The sequence below is a fragment of the Myripristis murdjan genome, chromosome 1 (genome assembly GCF_902150065.1).
Source record: "Myripristis murdjan chromosome 1, fMyrMur1.1, whole genome shotgun sequence".
NCBI lineage: Eukaryota > Metazoa > Chordata > Actinopteri > Holocentriformes > Holocentridae > Myripristis > Myripristis murdjan.
Genome location: NC_043980.1, coordinates 213051 through 227500, shown reverse-complemented (window position 1 = coordinate 227500; position 14450 = coordinate 213051). Strand labels below are relative to the sequence as shown.

The window sequence follows — 14450 nt, the reverse complement described above, 5'->3', positions numbered from 1 at the left end:
ATCTGTGATGTCCACATCAAACAAAAGATAATAATCCCAGTAACATTAATGATGCTGATGCTGATGCTGGCGGCTCGCTGACTCACAGCCTCACGAGGCGAGGCGACGTCACGCTCTCTGACATGACTGACATTTGAGCGCCTTAACGTGCCTGAAGGTCAGAGGTCACATGACCTGACAGGAAGCAGCAGAAAATATAACAAACAGAGCCTGAGGTCGACACACAGCGCGCTGCTGACCCGTGAACAAGCTGCAACACGCTGCAACACGCTGCAACATGTTACCAACACGCTGCAACATGTTACCAACACGCTGCAACACGCTGCAACATGTTACCAACACGCTGCAACACGCTGCAACATGTTACCAACACGCTGCAACACGCTGCAACACGCTGCAACATGTTACCAACACGCTGCAACATGTTACCAACACGCTGCAACACGCTGCAACACGCTGCAACACGCTGCAACATGTTACCAACACGCTGCAACACGCTGCAACATGTTACCAACACGCTGCAACATGTTACCAACACGCTGCAACATGTTACCAACACGCTGCAACATGTTACCAACACGCTGCAACATGTTACCAACACGCTGCAACACGCTGCAACACGCTGCAACACGCTGCAACATGTTACCAACACGCTGCAACACGCTGCAACATGTTACCAACACGCTGCAACATGTTACCAACACGCTGCAACATGTTACCAACACGCTGCAACATGTTACCAACACGCTGCAACATGTTACCAACACGCTGCAACACGCTGCAACATGTTACCAACACGCTGCAACATGTTACCAACACGCTGCAACATGTTACCAACACGCTGCAACATGTTACCAACACGCTGCAACACGCTGCAACACGCTGCAACACGCTGCAACATGTTACCAACACGCTGCAACACGCTGCAACATGTTACCAACACGCTGCAACATGTTACCAACACGCTGCAACACGCTGCAACACGCTGCAACACGCTGCAACATGTTACCAACACGCTGCAACACGCTGCAACATGTTACCAACACGCTGCAACATGTTACCAACACGCTGCAACATGTTACCAACACGCTGCAACATGTTACCAACACGCTGCAACACGCTGCAACATGTTACCAACACGCTGCAACATGTTACCAACACGCTGCAACATGTTACCAACACGCTGCAACATGTTACCAACACGCTGCAACATGTTACCAACACGCTGCAACACGCTGCAACATGTTACCAACACGCTGCAACATGTTACCAACACGCTGCAACATGTTACCAACACGCTGCAACACGCTGCAACATGTTACCAACACGCTGCAACATGTTACCAACACGCTGCAACATGTTACCAACACGCTGCAACACGCTGCAACATGTTACCAACACGCTGCAACACGCTGCAACATGTTACCAACACGCTGCAACACGCTGCAACATGTTACCAACACGCTGCAACACGCTGCAACACGCTGCAACATGTTACCAACACGCTGCAACACGCTGCAACACGCTGCAACATGTTACCAACACACTCTGCTGCTTATGGAAATCTGGATCAATACATTTGAATATTGACTGTATATGTATGGTGTAAATGTACGTAAACATGAGGATAATTTATATAATGCACTGTAGTTATGTGTAAGCTCATCTGCTGTATTAGAGTCCTGTCGATGTACATGTCTGCTAGAGTATAAACACACAGGACACACACACACACACACAGGATGTGTGTGTGTGTGTGTGTGTGTGTGTGTGTGTGTGTGTGTGTGTGTGAAAGCTGCAGAGTGGGTGCACCTGAGATTCAGCCCCTCCCACTCATTTAAGCCCCTCACCTGAGATTCAGCCACTCCCCCTCATTTAAGCCCCTCCCACCCTGACACAATGGAGCAACAGGAAGTGCAACGGTGCCAAGTGGACAGTTATTAACTCTGATCAGTTAAAATAAAACGATTAATTTTAGTCATTTAAAGAAAATGATGAACTCTGACCAGATAAACAAATCAGATGAGTACCTTTGTTGAGGAAGAACCTGCGGTAGTAGTACGCTCCCCGGTCGACGTGCTCGATGGTGTAGCGCTGCATCAGGTCGCAGGGGGTGGCTGCATGCTCTCTGGACGCCTCCAGGACAGAAACACCAGCGTAGGTGCAGAGTCCGCTGGCTGCAGTTTCATCTCCGCCGCTGTAGGTGGCGCCTCTGGGCCGCGTCAGGGCCAGTTTCCTCTCCACCTCGCCTCCGATCTCATTGCGAAAGAAAGGGCAACTGAGCACCAGGTTGTTGCTCTTTCCGTCTCCTTCGTCGGCTTCCGTGTTCATGTGGCCGAGCTCATCGCAGCCGCCGGCCGCGAGCTCGATGACGGGTACGGGAAAGACGGCGTCCCTCGACCCGGGCTGGCCTCGGGATGCCGCCGAGGCCCCGGTGGTGGTGTTCTTCCTGCGTCCGAGGTCGGCTCGGTTGGCGACGGCTTCGCTGATGTTGAAGAGAACGCTCTGCACGTCGTAGTGCGAGAAGCACTTTTGGAAGGTCAAACCGCGGCCGCCTCGCCCGTCCTCCTGCTCGGCATAGTCGCCGTCACTCTTCACGCTCCTCAGTCGGCGGAAGATGGAGGTTTCCGTCTTGTCCGATTTGGTGCGCTGGAGGCAGGCGCGCTGTCTCTCCCGGCTGTAGAGCAGAGAACTGTCCACTGTAGTCGTAGCCTGGGATGCACACAATGTTCCCCTGGGCAATTTGGGTGGCGGTCTGCAGACTCGGGGAGAGCGAGGCGTTGAGGCGCAGAGGCTCAGAAAACCTCTGTGGAGGCGGGGCACTGGGCTGCTCCGCCCCCTCCAGCTGGTACGCCCTTGCCGTCACACGGCCCTCAGAGGACAGACCCTGGCGCTCCAGGGAGGACGTGCTGCCGTACTCGCGCCGCAGCGTCGCCCCTGTGTTGGGGTTGACAGAGGTGTGGTCGATATCTTCAGCTCCAATGTCGCTGATGGTGACCTCGCTGTTGCTCCTCTTGATCCTCGCCAAACTCCTCATCGGGGAGTGGCTCAGCAGGTCGCACAGCGGGTATCTGCTCGGCAGGAACGCCGAGCCAGCCAGCAGGTCCTGGCTCTTCCTGAGCGGAGCGCCAGGCGTTTGGAAGCTCGGGATGAGGCTGTCGAACCTTGGGGGCGGCTGCGCCTCCCAGACGTCCTTCCGCTGAGGCCAGTCGGACACTCGAGCCCGGACGCCCATCTTGGGCATGGCGGGCGCTCCCTGTACGTTAGAGATGGGCGGTCCCATCCTCAGACCTTGGAGCTTCTTGTTGAAAAGGTTTTCTGACTGCATCAAAGGAAAAGAGTTCTGCTCATAATTTCCTGTCCTGAAGCTTCCGGCTGTGTTCACACCTGCAGCTGCTGAGGGACGAAGGTCTGAGGTCCATGAGGTCCATGAGGTCCAAGAGAATCATGAGGATCATGAGGTCCATGGTCAGGCGGGTTCAGGGACAGGAGGCCCGTGCAGCCGGCGTGGAGCTCAGTGAAGCCACTCCGCCTCCATCGACACAAACTGAAACACACAAAGAACAGACTTCAGACGTTTTCATGAATCAACCTGCTGATTCTGCAGCTGGCAACCATGAAGGGTGAGAGGGTTAGAGGGTTAGAGGGTTAGGGTGAGAGGGTTAGGGGGTTAGGGTTAGAGGGTTAGGGGGTTAGGGTGAGAGGGTTAGGGTTAGAGGGTTAGAGGGTTAGAGGGTTAGGGGGTTAGGGGGATAGGGTGAGAGGGTTAGGGTGAGAGGGTTAGAGGGTTAGGGTTAGAGGGTTAGGGGGTTAGAGGGTTAGGGTTAGAGGGTTAGGGGGTTAGAGGGTTAGGGTTAGAGGGTTAGGGGGTTAGGGTTAGGTGACTGTGTCACTGAAACTCTTTTATTCCGAACTGTTAGTTTTCCTGTGGGAATCACTTGTTTACTGTGTGTGAACATCAACACTAACTTTGTTCTTTTGCTTTGTTTGACTATCACAAACAACAAAATACAAACAAACAAAAATACAAACCAAAGCTGTAGTTATGACACATCTCTCATCACACACACACACAGCCCCTAACCCTGGGAATTAACAAGCCTAGATATTAAACACACACACACACACACACACACCTCCCCCAAACCTACTGAAACACACTGTATATTATATATTACATTATATTATGTTATATTGTATGGTAATATTTTAAATTATAGCACAATCACCATGACAGTATGTTACAATACGATACAATATGTTACAATTTTGTTTTCTTTAAAGATTATTTTTTGGCATTTCTGCTTTATTTCATAGTGACATCAGAGAGAGACAGGACAGGCAGGGGAGGGAGGGGGGACGACCTGCAGCAAAAGGGCCTGAGGTCGGATTCAAACCCAGGACGCCGCGATCAGGACTCTGCTTTAACAAGTGGTACGCACTCTACCGGCTGAGCGCCACAGTCAGTTTTGAAACAGGGAGTGACTGTCCTGTCTGGTTCAGGTTTAAGATTTTTTTGAGTTTAACACCTGAAAGTCTCAGTCTTGTTCCTTTTTAATTATTTCCAGCAACTTCCTGCCACAATCACCACACCCATAATTACCGCCCTTAACTCCTCACCGCCTGATAACAACTTCCTGCCCGATTCAGCCACCAGACACTTTCGCCTCAACAGGAAGGAAGCAGCAACTGATACTTGTTATCTGCTGCCTGCTTGACCAGCACCCTGACCAGCACCCTGACAGCACCCTGACAGCACCCAGCACCCAAACCAGCACCCCAACCAGCACCCAGCACCCAAACCACCACCCTGACCACCAACCAGCACCCAAACCACCACCCTGACCAGCACCCAACACCCCGACCAGCACCTTTACCAGCACCCCAACCAGCACCCAGCACCCAAACCACCACCCTGACCAGCACCCAGTACCCTGACCAGCAGCCCAACCAGCACCCCGACCAGCACCCTGACAACAACCAGCACCCCAACCAGCACCCTGACAGGCCTGGGTTCTCACTGAGTGAGAACAACAAACCAAACTATGACAGGACAGTTTCAGTGGAAGGTGCATCAGCAGCCGTTTTTTTTAACAAAGTCACAGTCTCCTGTTAATTACTTGACCATTTGTTGTGTGTGTGTGTGTGTGTGTGTGTGTGTGTCTGTGTGTGGCATGTGTTGTGTGAGTTCTGTCTAAGAAAACTGAAGACCTAATTGATTTTCATGGTTTCACACAATAATCCACATGCACATAACAAACTTATCAGAAGTGATCAGAAATGAAGACAGAGAAATAACCCAAAATTAGAAAGAAATCAGTAAAAGTTTATTAGAAAAATTATTATTTTTTTTTTTTAAATGCTTTTTAAATGACAAGAAAAATACATTTCTAATGACTGAAATGATCTAGAAGAGCTGGAGGACCCCTAGGGGCTTCTGGGCCCTGAACTTCTACACAGTCAGTCTGTTCATCAATCTGACCTCTTCCCCCTCAGTTTTATTTTATAAGAAAACAGAAGGAATTATTACATTATATATAGTTTAATTATGTGTATGATACTTCATTGTATATAGTATATTTATATTATGTATAATATACTGTATTTAATATCAAGTATCACTGTATTATGTATATTATATATAGTATAATTATATTCCCCCTTCAATCTGAAGCTCTGTTTCCTCCACAGTTTATAAGTTCACTGAAACACAGACCGGCTGCTCTGAGGTCAATCAGTCAGACAGAGGCCGAGGGGCGAAGGTCAACAGTTCATCTCTAAGTCTCTAATTGGTTTAAGTCCTTCCACTTAAAAGAAGTCTGCTTGTTTAAGTGAAGTTTAGTAGTAGAAGAAAGTGTTGCAGGATCAGCGGAAACAACAACAGGAATTACAGCAGAAGCTAAAGGAACAACAACAAGAACAACAACAGGAACAACAGCAGGAACTACAGCAGAAGCTAAAGGAACAACAACAGGAACAACAACAGGAACTACAGCAGGAACTACAGCAGAAGCTACAGGAACTACAAGAGGAACTACAGCAGGAAGAACAGCAGGAACTAAAACAGGAACTATGGCAAGTACTACAGCAGAAGCTACAGGAACTACAACAGGAACTTCAACAGAAACAACAACAGGAACTACACCAGAAACTACACCAGAAACTACAACATGAACCACAACATGAACTACAACAGGAACAACAATTCAATTCAATTTTATTTGTATAGCGTCAAATCATAACAAAAGTTATCTCAAGGGGCTTTACAGAACCCCAACAGATAATCCAAGGACCAAAATCTACCCCAAGAGCAGCACAGGGAGACAGTGGTGAGGAAAAAAACTTTTAATAGGGCCAAAAACCTCAAGTAGACCCTCGGCTCTGGGTGGGCGGTTGTCTGCCTGGACCGGAATCAGAATCAGAATCAGAATCAGAATCAGAATCAGAATCAGCTTCATTGGCCAAGTTCACATACAAGGAATTTGACTCCGGTAAACTTTGACTCTGGAAGGGTTGAGAGGTGGACAGAGAGAGAGAGAGAGAGAGAGAGAGAGAGAGAGAGAGAGAGAGAGAGAGAGAGAGAGAGAGAGAGAGAGAGAGAGAGAGAGGTGGACAGAGAGAGAGAGAGAGAGAGAGAGAGAGAGAGAGAGAGAGAGAGAGAGAGAGAGAAGGGGAGAGGAGAGAGGAGGGAGGAGGGAGGAGCAGGAACAACAACCGGAACTACAGCAGAAACTACAACATGAACTACAGCAGAGACTACAGGAAGAACAACAGGAACTACAGCAGGAAGAAACAGCAGGAACTACAACAGGAACTTCTGAAACAACAACAGGAGCTACAGCAGGAACTACAGCAGGAACTACAGGACCTTCAACAGGAACTACAGCAGAAACTACAGCAGGACCTACAGTAACTACAGCAGGAACTACAGCAGGAAGTACAGGACCTTCAACAGGAACTACAGCAGGAACTACAGCAGGACCTACAGGACCTTCAACAGGAACTACAGCAGGAACTACAGCAGGAACTACAGGAACTACAGCAGGAACTACAGGACCTTCAACAGGAACTACAGCAGGAACAACAGGAACTACAGCAGGACCTACAGGAACTACAGCAGGAACTACAGCAGGAACTACAGGACCTTCAACAGGAACTACAGCAGGAACAACAGGAACTACAGCAGGAACTAAAAGAGAGGCAACAGGAACAGAAGCAGAGCAGAGGTCAGCCGCTGGCAGACATGAAGGTCAGTGAGGAGAAGATGTTCTTCAGGGTTTGCTCCACCAGTCGAGCTGATGCATGGTTCTCTCACAGCCGATATCTGACTGTATCTTGTTCCTCTGTGTCGCTGTGCTGCTCTGAGCCCTGACAAACCCATCAAATCAAACTCCTCCCACATGCAAAGTGAACACTAAATAAAACAGATTCTGATCATAATATTTTCATGCTGCAAATTCACAGAATTGTGTTTTATATATATATATATCTATATCTATCTATATCTATCTATATCTATATCTAGATATAGATATAGATAGATATAGATATAGATATAGATATAGATACACACACACACACACACACACACACACACACATATATGTACATGAGATGAAGAAAAAGGCCCTGAAATGTTCTGTAAAACTAAAACTCTCCAATGGAACCAGAATAACAAATTAATATAATTATTACAGTGTTGAGTGAAACAGTTGACAGTAAGAATGAACAGTTTAATGACCAGACTAAAAAACACAGCTGCTTCAGTGTGATGAGGTGAGACTGAGACTGAACAGGCGGAGGAAGACCAGGTGTGAACCTGTCACCACCTTCATGCTGCTCAACACAGCACACCAAGAACCAGAACCAGACCAGAACCACAACATGCAGTAACACTACATACAACATGTAGTATTACTGCAGTTTAGATCCGTACTGACAGTGGTAACAGTAAAAATCAGATCTATGCAGTGTGATGTCTGTGATTTTAGACGAAATGCTCCTTTAATATCAACTCAATATCAGCCCTGAGTGTATTCAGGCCGTGAGATTCACTTTCTGACACACACACACACACACACACACACACACACACACACACACACACACACACACACACACACACACACACACACACACGCAGTAACATGTAAGCAGTTTGTCTCACCGGGCGGATCCTGCTCGGAACTAAAATCCGTCAAACTTCAGTTTGTGTCTTCACTTCCGGTCCGGGTCCGGTTCTGTTTGAGTGTGAGAGCTGCAGCTCGGTGTGTGTTCTGTGTGTGTGTGTGTGTTCTGTGTGTTCTGTGTGTTCTGTGTGTTCTGTGTTTGTCGGAAATAAACTCCTCTTTGCCTCGGTGTGCCTGGCTCTGCTCCGTGCTGCCTTCAGGGACCGCTGGGAAACGCCGCGCTCTCTTTCTTCTTCTTCTTCTTCTTCTTCTTCTTCTTCTTCTTCTTCTTCTTCTTCTTCTTCTTCTTCTTCTTCTTCTTCTTCTTCTTCCGAGGCAAGAGTTTCTTCTTCAGAAAAAATGTTTCGTCAAAAAAATATTAAAAGTGGTCAAAAAATAGATACATAAGTAAAATCTCCAGCTGACTGCAGTTTTTCCGTCAGTCACGTGACTGATGTTTTATTAATAAAACTCAACTCAAAGTTACCCAGAGAAACAGAACAGCAGACAGGTAATGAGCAGACAGGTGATTCAGCAGCTGTGTTAGACTCCACACTCTGAGGGGCCGTTCCTGTATGCCTTCGGTCTTCACAGTTCCCACGGGCCCTGAATGCAGCAGCAGTAGCTCCGCCCCTCCAGGTCTGCTCCACATTCACATTCAAGCGCATCATTGTCAGGCTAGAAAACAGTTTTAACGCCGCTCCTTCCCTCAGCAGCCCGTGCCTCTGTGATATCCTCTGTGATATCCTCTGTGATATTCTCTGTGATATATTATGTATAAATGCGCTGCTGCTTTCATGTCACTGATTTTTTTTTTCTCTGCTTGTTTTTTCCAAAGTTTGGACTGAATTTTCTCTCAAGCCGGAACATGTGAACACATCTGAGGCGTTCAGGGACCCCCGGAGCTGCCGGAGAGTTTCTGAAGATCAAAACAGTCGCTCGGTGACGTCACGGACGGGCACAACAGAGCCGCGTGACTGAAGTGACCGACGTCAATCAAACAGCAGAGAGGCTCAGATTAAAGACGGGAGCACAGCGCCACCCAGCGGCGGCTGCCGGAACTGACGTCACAGAACTGTTTCAGACATGTTTCAACAGAAGCTGCAACACTGAATATTTGGATATTTTGTATAAAAATGTTTACAGATCATTCGAAGTTTCACTGTTTTAACATTTTAATTGAAAACATTTTAATTGACTGCACAACAGAAGAGGAAGTGGATGTTTCATGATTACACCCTTTATTAATTAATTAATTAATTTATTTATTTATTGAAAATTCTCCTCTTTTGTGTTTTATGTTTCCTGCCAGTAAACCCTGTCAGTTTAAATGTTTTCAGCCTTTTCCCTCAAACTGTGGCAGCAGCTGTACTGTGCTGCCCCCTGCTGGACGAACAGAGGAACAGCAGCGGCCGGTGTGGCACTTCTTTTCCAACAGTAAACTCCATTATTTAGTTAACTGGTGATTTTTATTTAAGGCTTAAAGTAGACACAGTTTTTTTCATCATGAGGATAGTTTTATTTGACTGTTTTCATTAATAATAATTATGATACATAACACAACACAACTGATGAAGCCCCTTGGATAAGAGGCCAAACGTCTTCCTAAGACAAATACAAGTCCAGTTGCCTACGATTCAATGTGCCCAAAGAGAACGATGACCTGGATAAATGAGAATATCCATAAACATAACACATTTAGTGGGACATTAAAAATATCACAAAATCCCACATTTCTTAGTTATTAACCAGGCCGCCTCCTGAAGGAAGTGGCAGAGGAAACCGCCGGCGCTGAGTGGAATATCAAATCCAAGAGAGAACAGGAAGCATCGAAACTGAAGGCAAAGAGTCTGCAGAAATCAGGCCATAAGGGAGTTTGTGTGTGTGTGTGTGTGTGTGTGTGTGTGTGTGTGTGTGTGTGTGTGTGTGTGTGTGTGTGTGTGTGTGTGTGTGTGACAAACAGAAGTTCAGCCAAAACAACAACCAAGATGATCTGCTCTGTGAAGATACCAGAGTCCAGAGGTGAGCTCAGGATGGCTCAGAAGATGTCTGGACAGACATTTAGAGTGAATGTGAGGGTTTATTCACACGACCGGACCGTAAAGCCTGCAGTGCCGTCAGCGATTCACCCAGAAACATCCCCGTGGCCCTGAGAGGGAATGAAAACAGATGGAAAGCAAAACAGACTGAACCCACCAAGTGACGACTGAGGCAAAACCCAAAAACATCAGGATATGTCCTGATCCCAGGACTTAAAGAAAGCAGTGGGAACAGTGGAGGAAGGTTGAGGTGTTCTCAGCAAGGCTGCCAGCAGATCCAGCCAGATGACCTTTAACCTCAGGCGGGGTCAAGTCTGAGACACTTCCTTCTGGAGTTTCATCAGAGGCGTTTCAGAGGCACCTGGTCAGTGTGACGGACGATGTTCTGGGCGAAGACAGAGTCACAGGTTGAAAATGCTGTTGGGCCAGCTGAAAGGCATAACCTTGAAACTAAACAGACAAAGTCAGACTTGGTGAAATCAGCTGCACGGGGAATCCGCTGAGCAAGGACGGATTCAAAGCTGACATGGACAAAGAGCGAGCCATCCAAGAAAAAACCTGAACCAGAGGACAAATCAGGACTGCAGAGATTCAGGGGGACGGAGCAAATTCATCCCAAATCTCCAGGAAGTGTGTGAGCGCTCAGAAAGCTTTTGGAAGAACCTGGAGGGAGAAGCCATGTTGGAGTATGAACACCCAGGAGCTCCTGACAGCAGGGAGGCCAGGGCCACATCCCGACCAACATCCAGCCACTCCTGTACAGTCCCTACCAACAGACACACTGTCCGTCAGTGTCTAGTCAATGCTGATGGTACACAAAGGCTTAACAGTCGCTCTCTGCTACAAGTCCCGCCTCTAGCCTAATATCGCTCATTGATTGGCTCAGCTGTTTCCTGCTAATGTGTGATTGGCCGCCCCCGCTGTCACTCCATGTGGTTGTAAAAAGTGTGTGTTGTAAAAAGCCAGGACGGGTCCCAGAAAAAGAAAAGTGGACATAAGAAGTTTCTTTAGAAGTCAAAGTGGAAGAAAACAGGCCCACTTTATTTATTATATTTCAGATGTGGAGTTGATAATAATGGTCATAACAATAATAGTCAAATGAGCGACTGATGTTTTTCTTCACTGTTATTTCGTCAGGTGGCAGTTAGAACAATAGTTCAGCTTCTTTGAAATGAGAGCTTTTATCAGGCACATTGGCCTGCTGTCTCTAGGGAGGCAGGAATGATCCATTTTTACTAACCATGATTTAAAATAATAATAATAATAATAATAATAATAATAACTTTATGTGTATAGCACCTTTCATAGAAGAATTGCAGCTCAAAGTGCTTCACAATAAAAAGAAGAACATTTGAAAACACATTAAATAAAACATTAAAAAGAATAAAACACAGCACAGGGTGGAATTAAAAAGAAAAGGCTAAAAATTGAAATAAAATTTGAAATAAAACAAAAGATGCAAATAAAACAATAAAAGACAACAGTGTGGAATAAAATAGGAGCTAGTTAAAGGCTAGATTGAAAAGGTGGGTTTTTAATCTTCTTTTAAAGATGTCCAGTGAGCTGGCTTACCTGATGTCTAAAGGTCGTGTGTTCCAAAGCTTAGGGGGGTAAGTAATAAAGGCGGCATCCCCAGTTTTCTTTCGACTGTTGTAGGGAACCAATAAGCAGCAGACGATCACAGTGTTCTTTGGGGTGCATAGCCAGTAAGGGAGTTGGCCATGTAGCTCGGTCCCAGCCCATGAAGTGCTTTATATACAAGTAGGAGAACATTAAAGTCAACTCTAAATGTTACAGGGAGCCAGTGTAGGGCAGCTAAGACCGGACTAATATGCTCTCTCTTCCTGGTTCTGGTTAATAAGCGAGCAGCAGAGTTTTGGATGAGCTGAAGTCTGTCAGTGGTTTTCTTTGGGAGGCCAGTAAAAAGTACGTTACAGTCATCAAGTCTGCTTGAGATAAAAGCAGGTATTAGTTTTTCAGCATCTTTTTGATTTATAAATGGTCGCACTTTAGCGAGGTTTCTAAGGTGGAAGAATGATGTCTTCGTCACCTTATTAATGTGAGACTTGAAACTAAGATCTGGATCCAATACAATGCCAAGACTTGTAACCTCAGATTTAATCCTGGCAGCCAGTTTCCCCAAGTTAATGGACAGCATCTCTCTTTTTGTTTTGGGGCCAACTAACAGGATCTCTGTTCTGTCTTCATTTAGCTTCATTAACTTCATTAACTTAATTTAAGAAGTTATCGCTCATCCATTTGTTCATTGTCATGAGACAGGTAGTGATGGAGTTTATTGCTGTAACATCATTTGGTTGGGCAGAAATATACAGTTGTGTGTCGTCTGCATAACTGTGAAAACATACATTGTGCCTTCTGATGATGTCACCGAGTGGCAGCATGTATAGTGAGAAAAGTAATGGACCAAGGCAGCTCCCTTGTGGAACTCCATAGCAGCTGTCCTGTTCCCCAGACACATGATCTCCCAGTCTGACGTAAAACTTTCTCCCTTTGATGTAAGCTTTCACTGACCAACCAATTTTTCAAGGCGATTGATTGAAGATGTCATGGTCAGTCGTATCAACGCGGCGCTAAGGTCTAAGAGGATAAGAATTGAGACTTTATTTTCATCATAGTTCAGTCTGAGGTCGCTGACGATGTCAAGCTTATAGAACTGTAGAGCCTCAACAACACAGATTTTTTTTTCAAATAAGAGCAAGACACTAATCTGTTTGTATTTAGGTGTTTAGTGTCAAACGTATTATATTTTATTATATTTTATTTATGTTTATGTACGATGTTGTTGATGTACAGTATGATGAACAGTTGCACTAAAGACGAGAACTCTGTTAAATTGCCTGCTTGTCTTTAGTTGCCTTTAACTTACAATATTACAGAATTATTAAATACTTGTAGTCAGTATAGATATTCAGATATGCAATATAAACATTAATGTCAGTCCATGAATAGTTTTATTTTCTGATTGTGATCATTTGCTTGTTTATTTGATCAGCTCTAAATGACATGAAATTGCAGTCATAAATGCAAAAAACATCAGCTTTCAGTGGCGCCGCCTTGGAGCGCTTTTACATCCCCACCAATGTCAAAATCAAACCTACGCCCTCGCCTGACAGAGTCTGTGTGGCAGAGCCATCAATCATCATCTAACCCTGCAGAACACTGCGATGCCCTGGTGTATATATCATGTACGTACCATTTTTACATGTTCTCAGTTTCTTATTTCTGTATATATTGTTGTAACATCATTATAAGCTTATTTTTACAAGTTTCTGTTGCAAACAAAATGCAATCAAATTTTCTTTTCTTATCATTTCAGTTATGCTTCTATATTGCAGTTGACGAAATTTCTCCTCAGGATCAATAAAGTGTTTCTGACTCTGACAACCTGAGGCTGCTCACACACACACACACACACACACACACACACATATACACTACTCAGAAAAAGTTAGGGATATTCGGCTTTCAGGTGAAATTTCAGGATGAACCTAAAATGCATTATAACCTTTACAGGTGAACTTAATGTGACCTTCTGTAAACTTTTGAATGCACATGTCCAACTGTTCAATGTTTCAGTACTTTTGCACAAGTTGCTGTTCTCTAACAAGGAGCTTAACGGCAAAATTCACATCATTTGTTTGATCCATGAATCAACCAATAAATTTCCTGGTTCAATTAGAATTGGTATTTAAACAGTCCTCCTCATTATGCTGTTCACATCTTGACATCATGAGACCAAGACGACACGTTAGTACAGAACTGCCCTAAACTTTGTGAATGGTACAGTGACAAGCCCATACTACCTGAATAACATCATTATTCCAGTCATTGTGCCCCTGCATGAACAACACAGGCCTAATTTCATCTTCATGGACGACAATGCTCCAGCTCATCGAGGTCGTATCATTAGGGAACGGCTGCTGGAGACTGGGGTACCTCAGATGGAGTGGCCTGCACTTTCTCAGACCTGAATCCCATAGAAAACCTATGGGATCAGCTGAGTGGCCGTGTAGAGGCTCGGAGCTCTGTACCCCAGAACCTCAATGTCCTGAGGGCCGCCCTTCAAGAAGAGTGGGATGCCATGCCTCAGCAGACAATAAGTCGACTTGTGAACAGCATGAGACGTCGCTGTCAAGCTGTAATTGATGCTCAAGGGCACATGACAAGTTATTGACACTGACATTTTTTGTTGTGGTATACCCACCACTGTTGTTGGCTTTTG

General features: G+C 45.7%; 1 protein-coding gene across 1 annotated transcript in view; it reads right to left on the bottom strand.

Annotated features, from left to right (window-relative positions):
• LOC115356251 (signal-induced proliferation-associated 1-like protein 2) overlaps positions 1–8452 on the bottom strand; it is a 28932-nt gene extending 20480 nt beyond the window's left edge. The window contains 3 exon segments of the mRNA XM_030047377.1: positions 2031–2700; positions 2702–3547; positions 8168–8452. Coding sequence (XP_029903237.1) covers positions 2031–2700; positions 2702–3328 — 1297 coding nt within the window. The 5' untranslated portion in view covers positions 3329–3547; positions 8168–8452.
• Positions 8453–14450: the final 5998 nt, after the last annotated feature.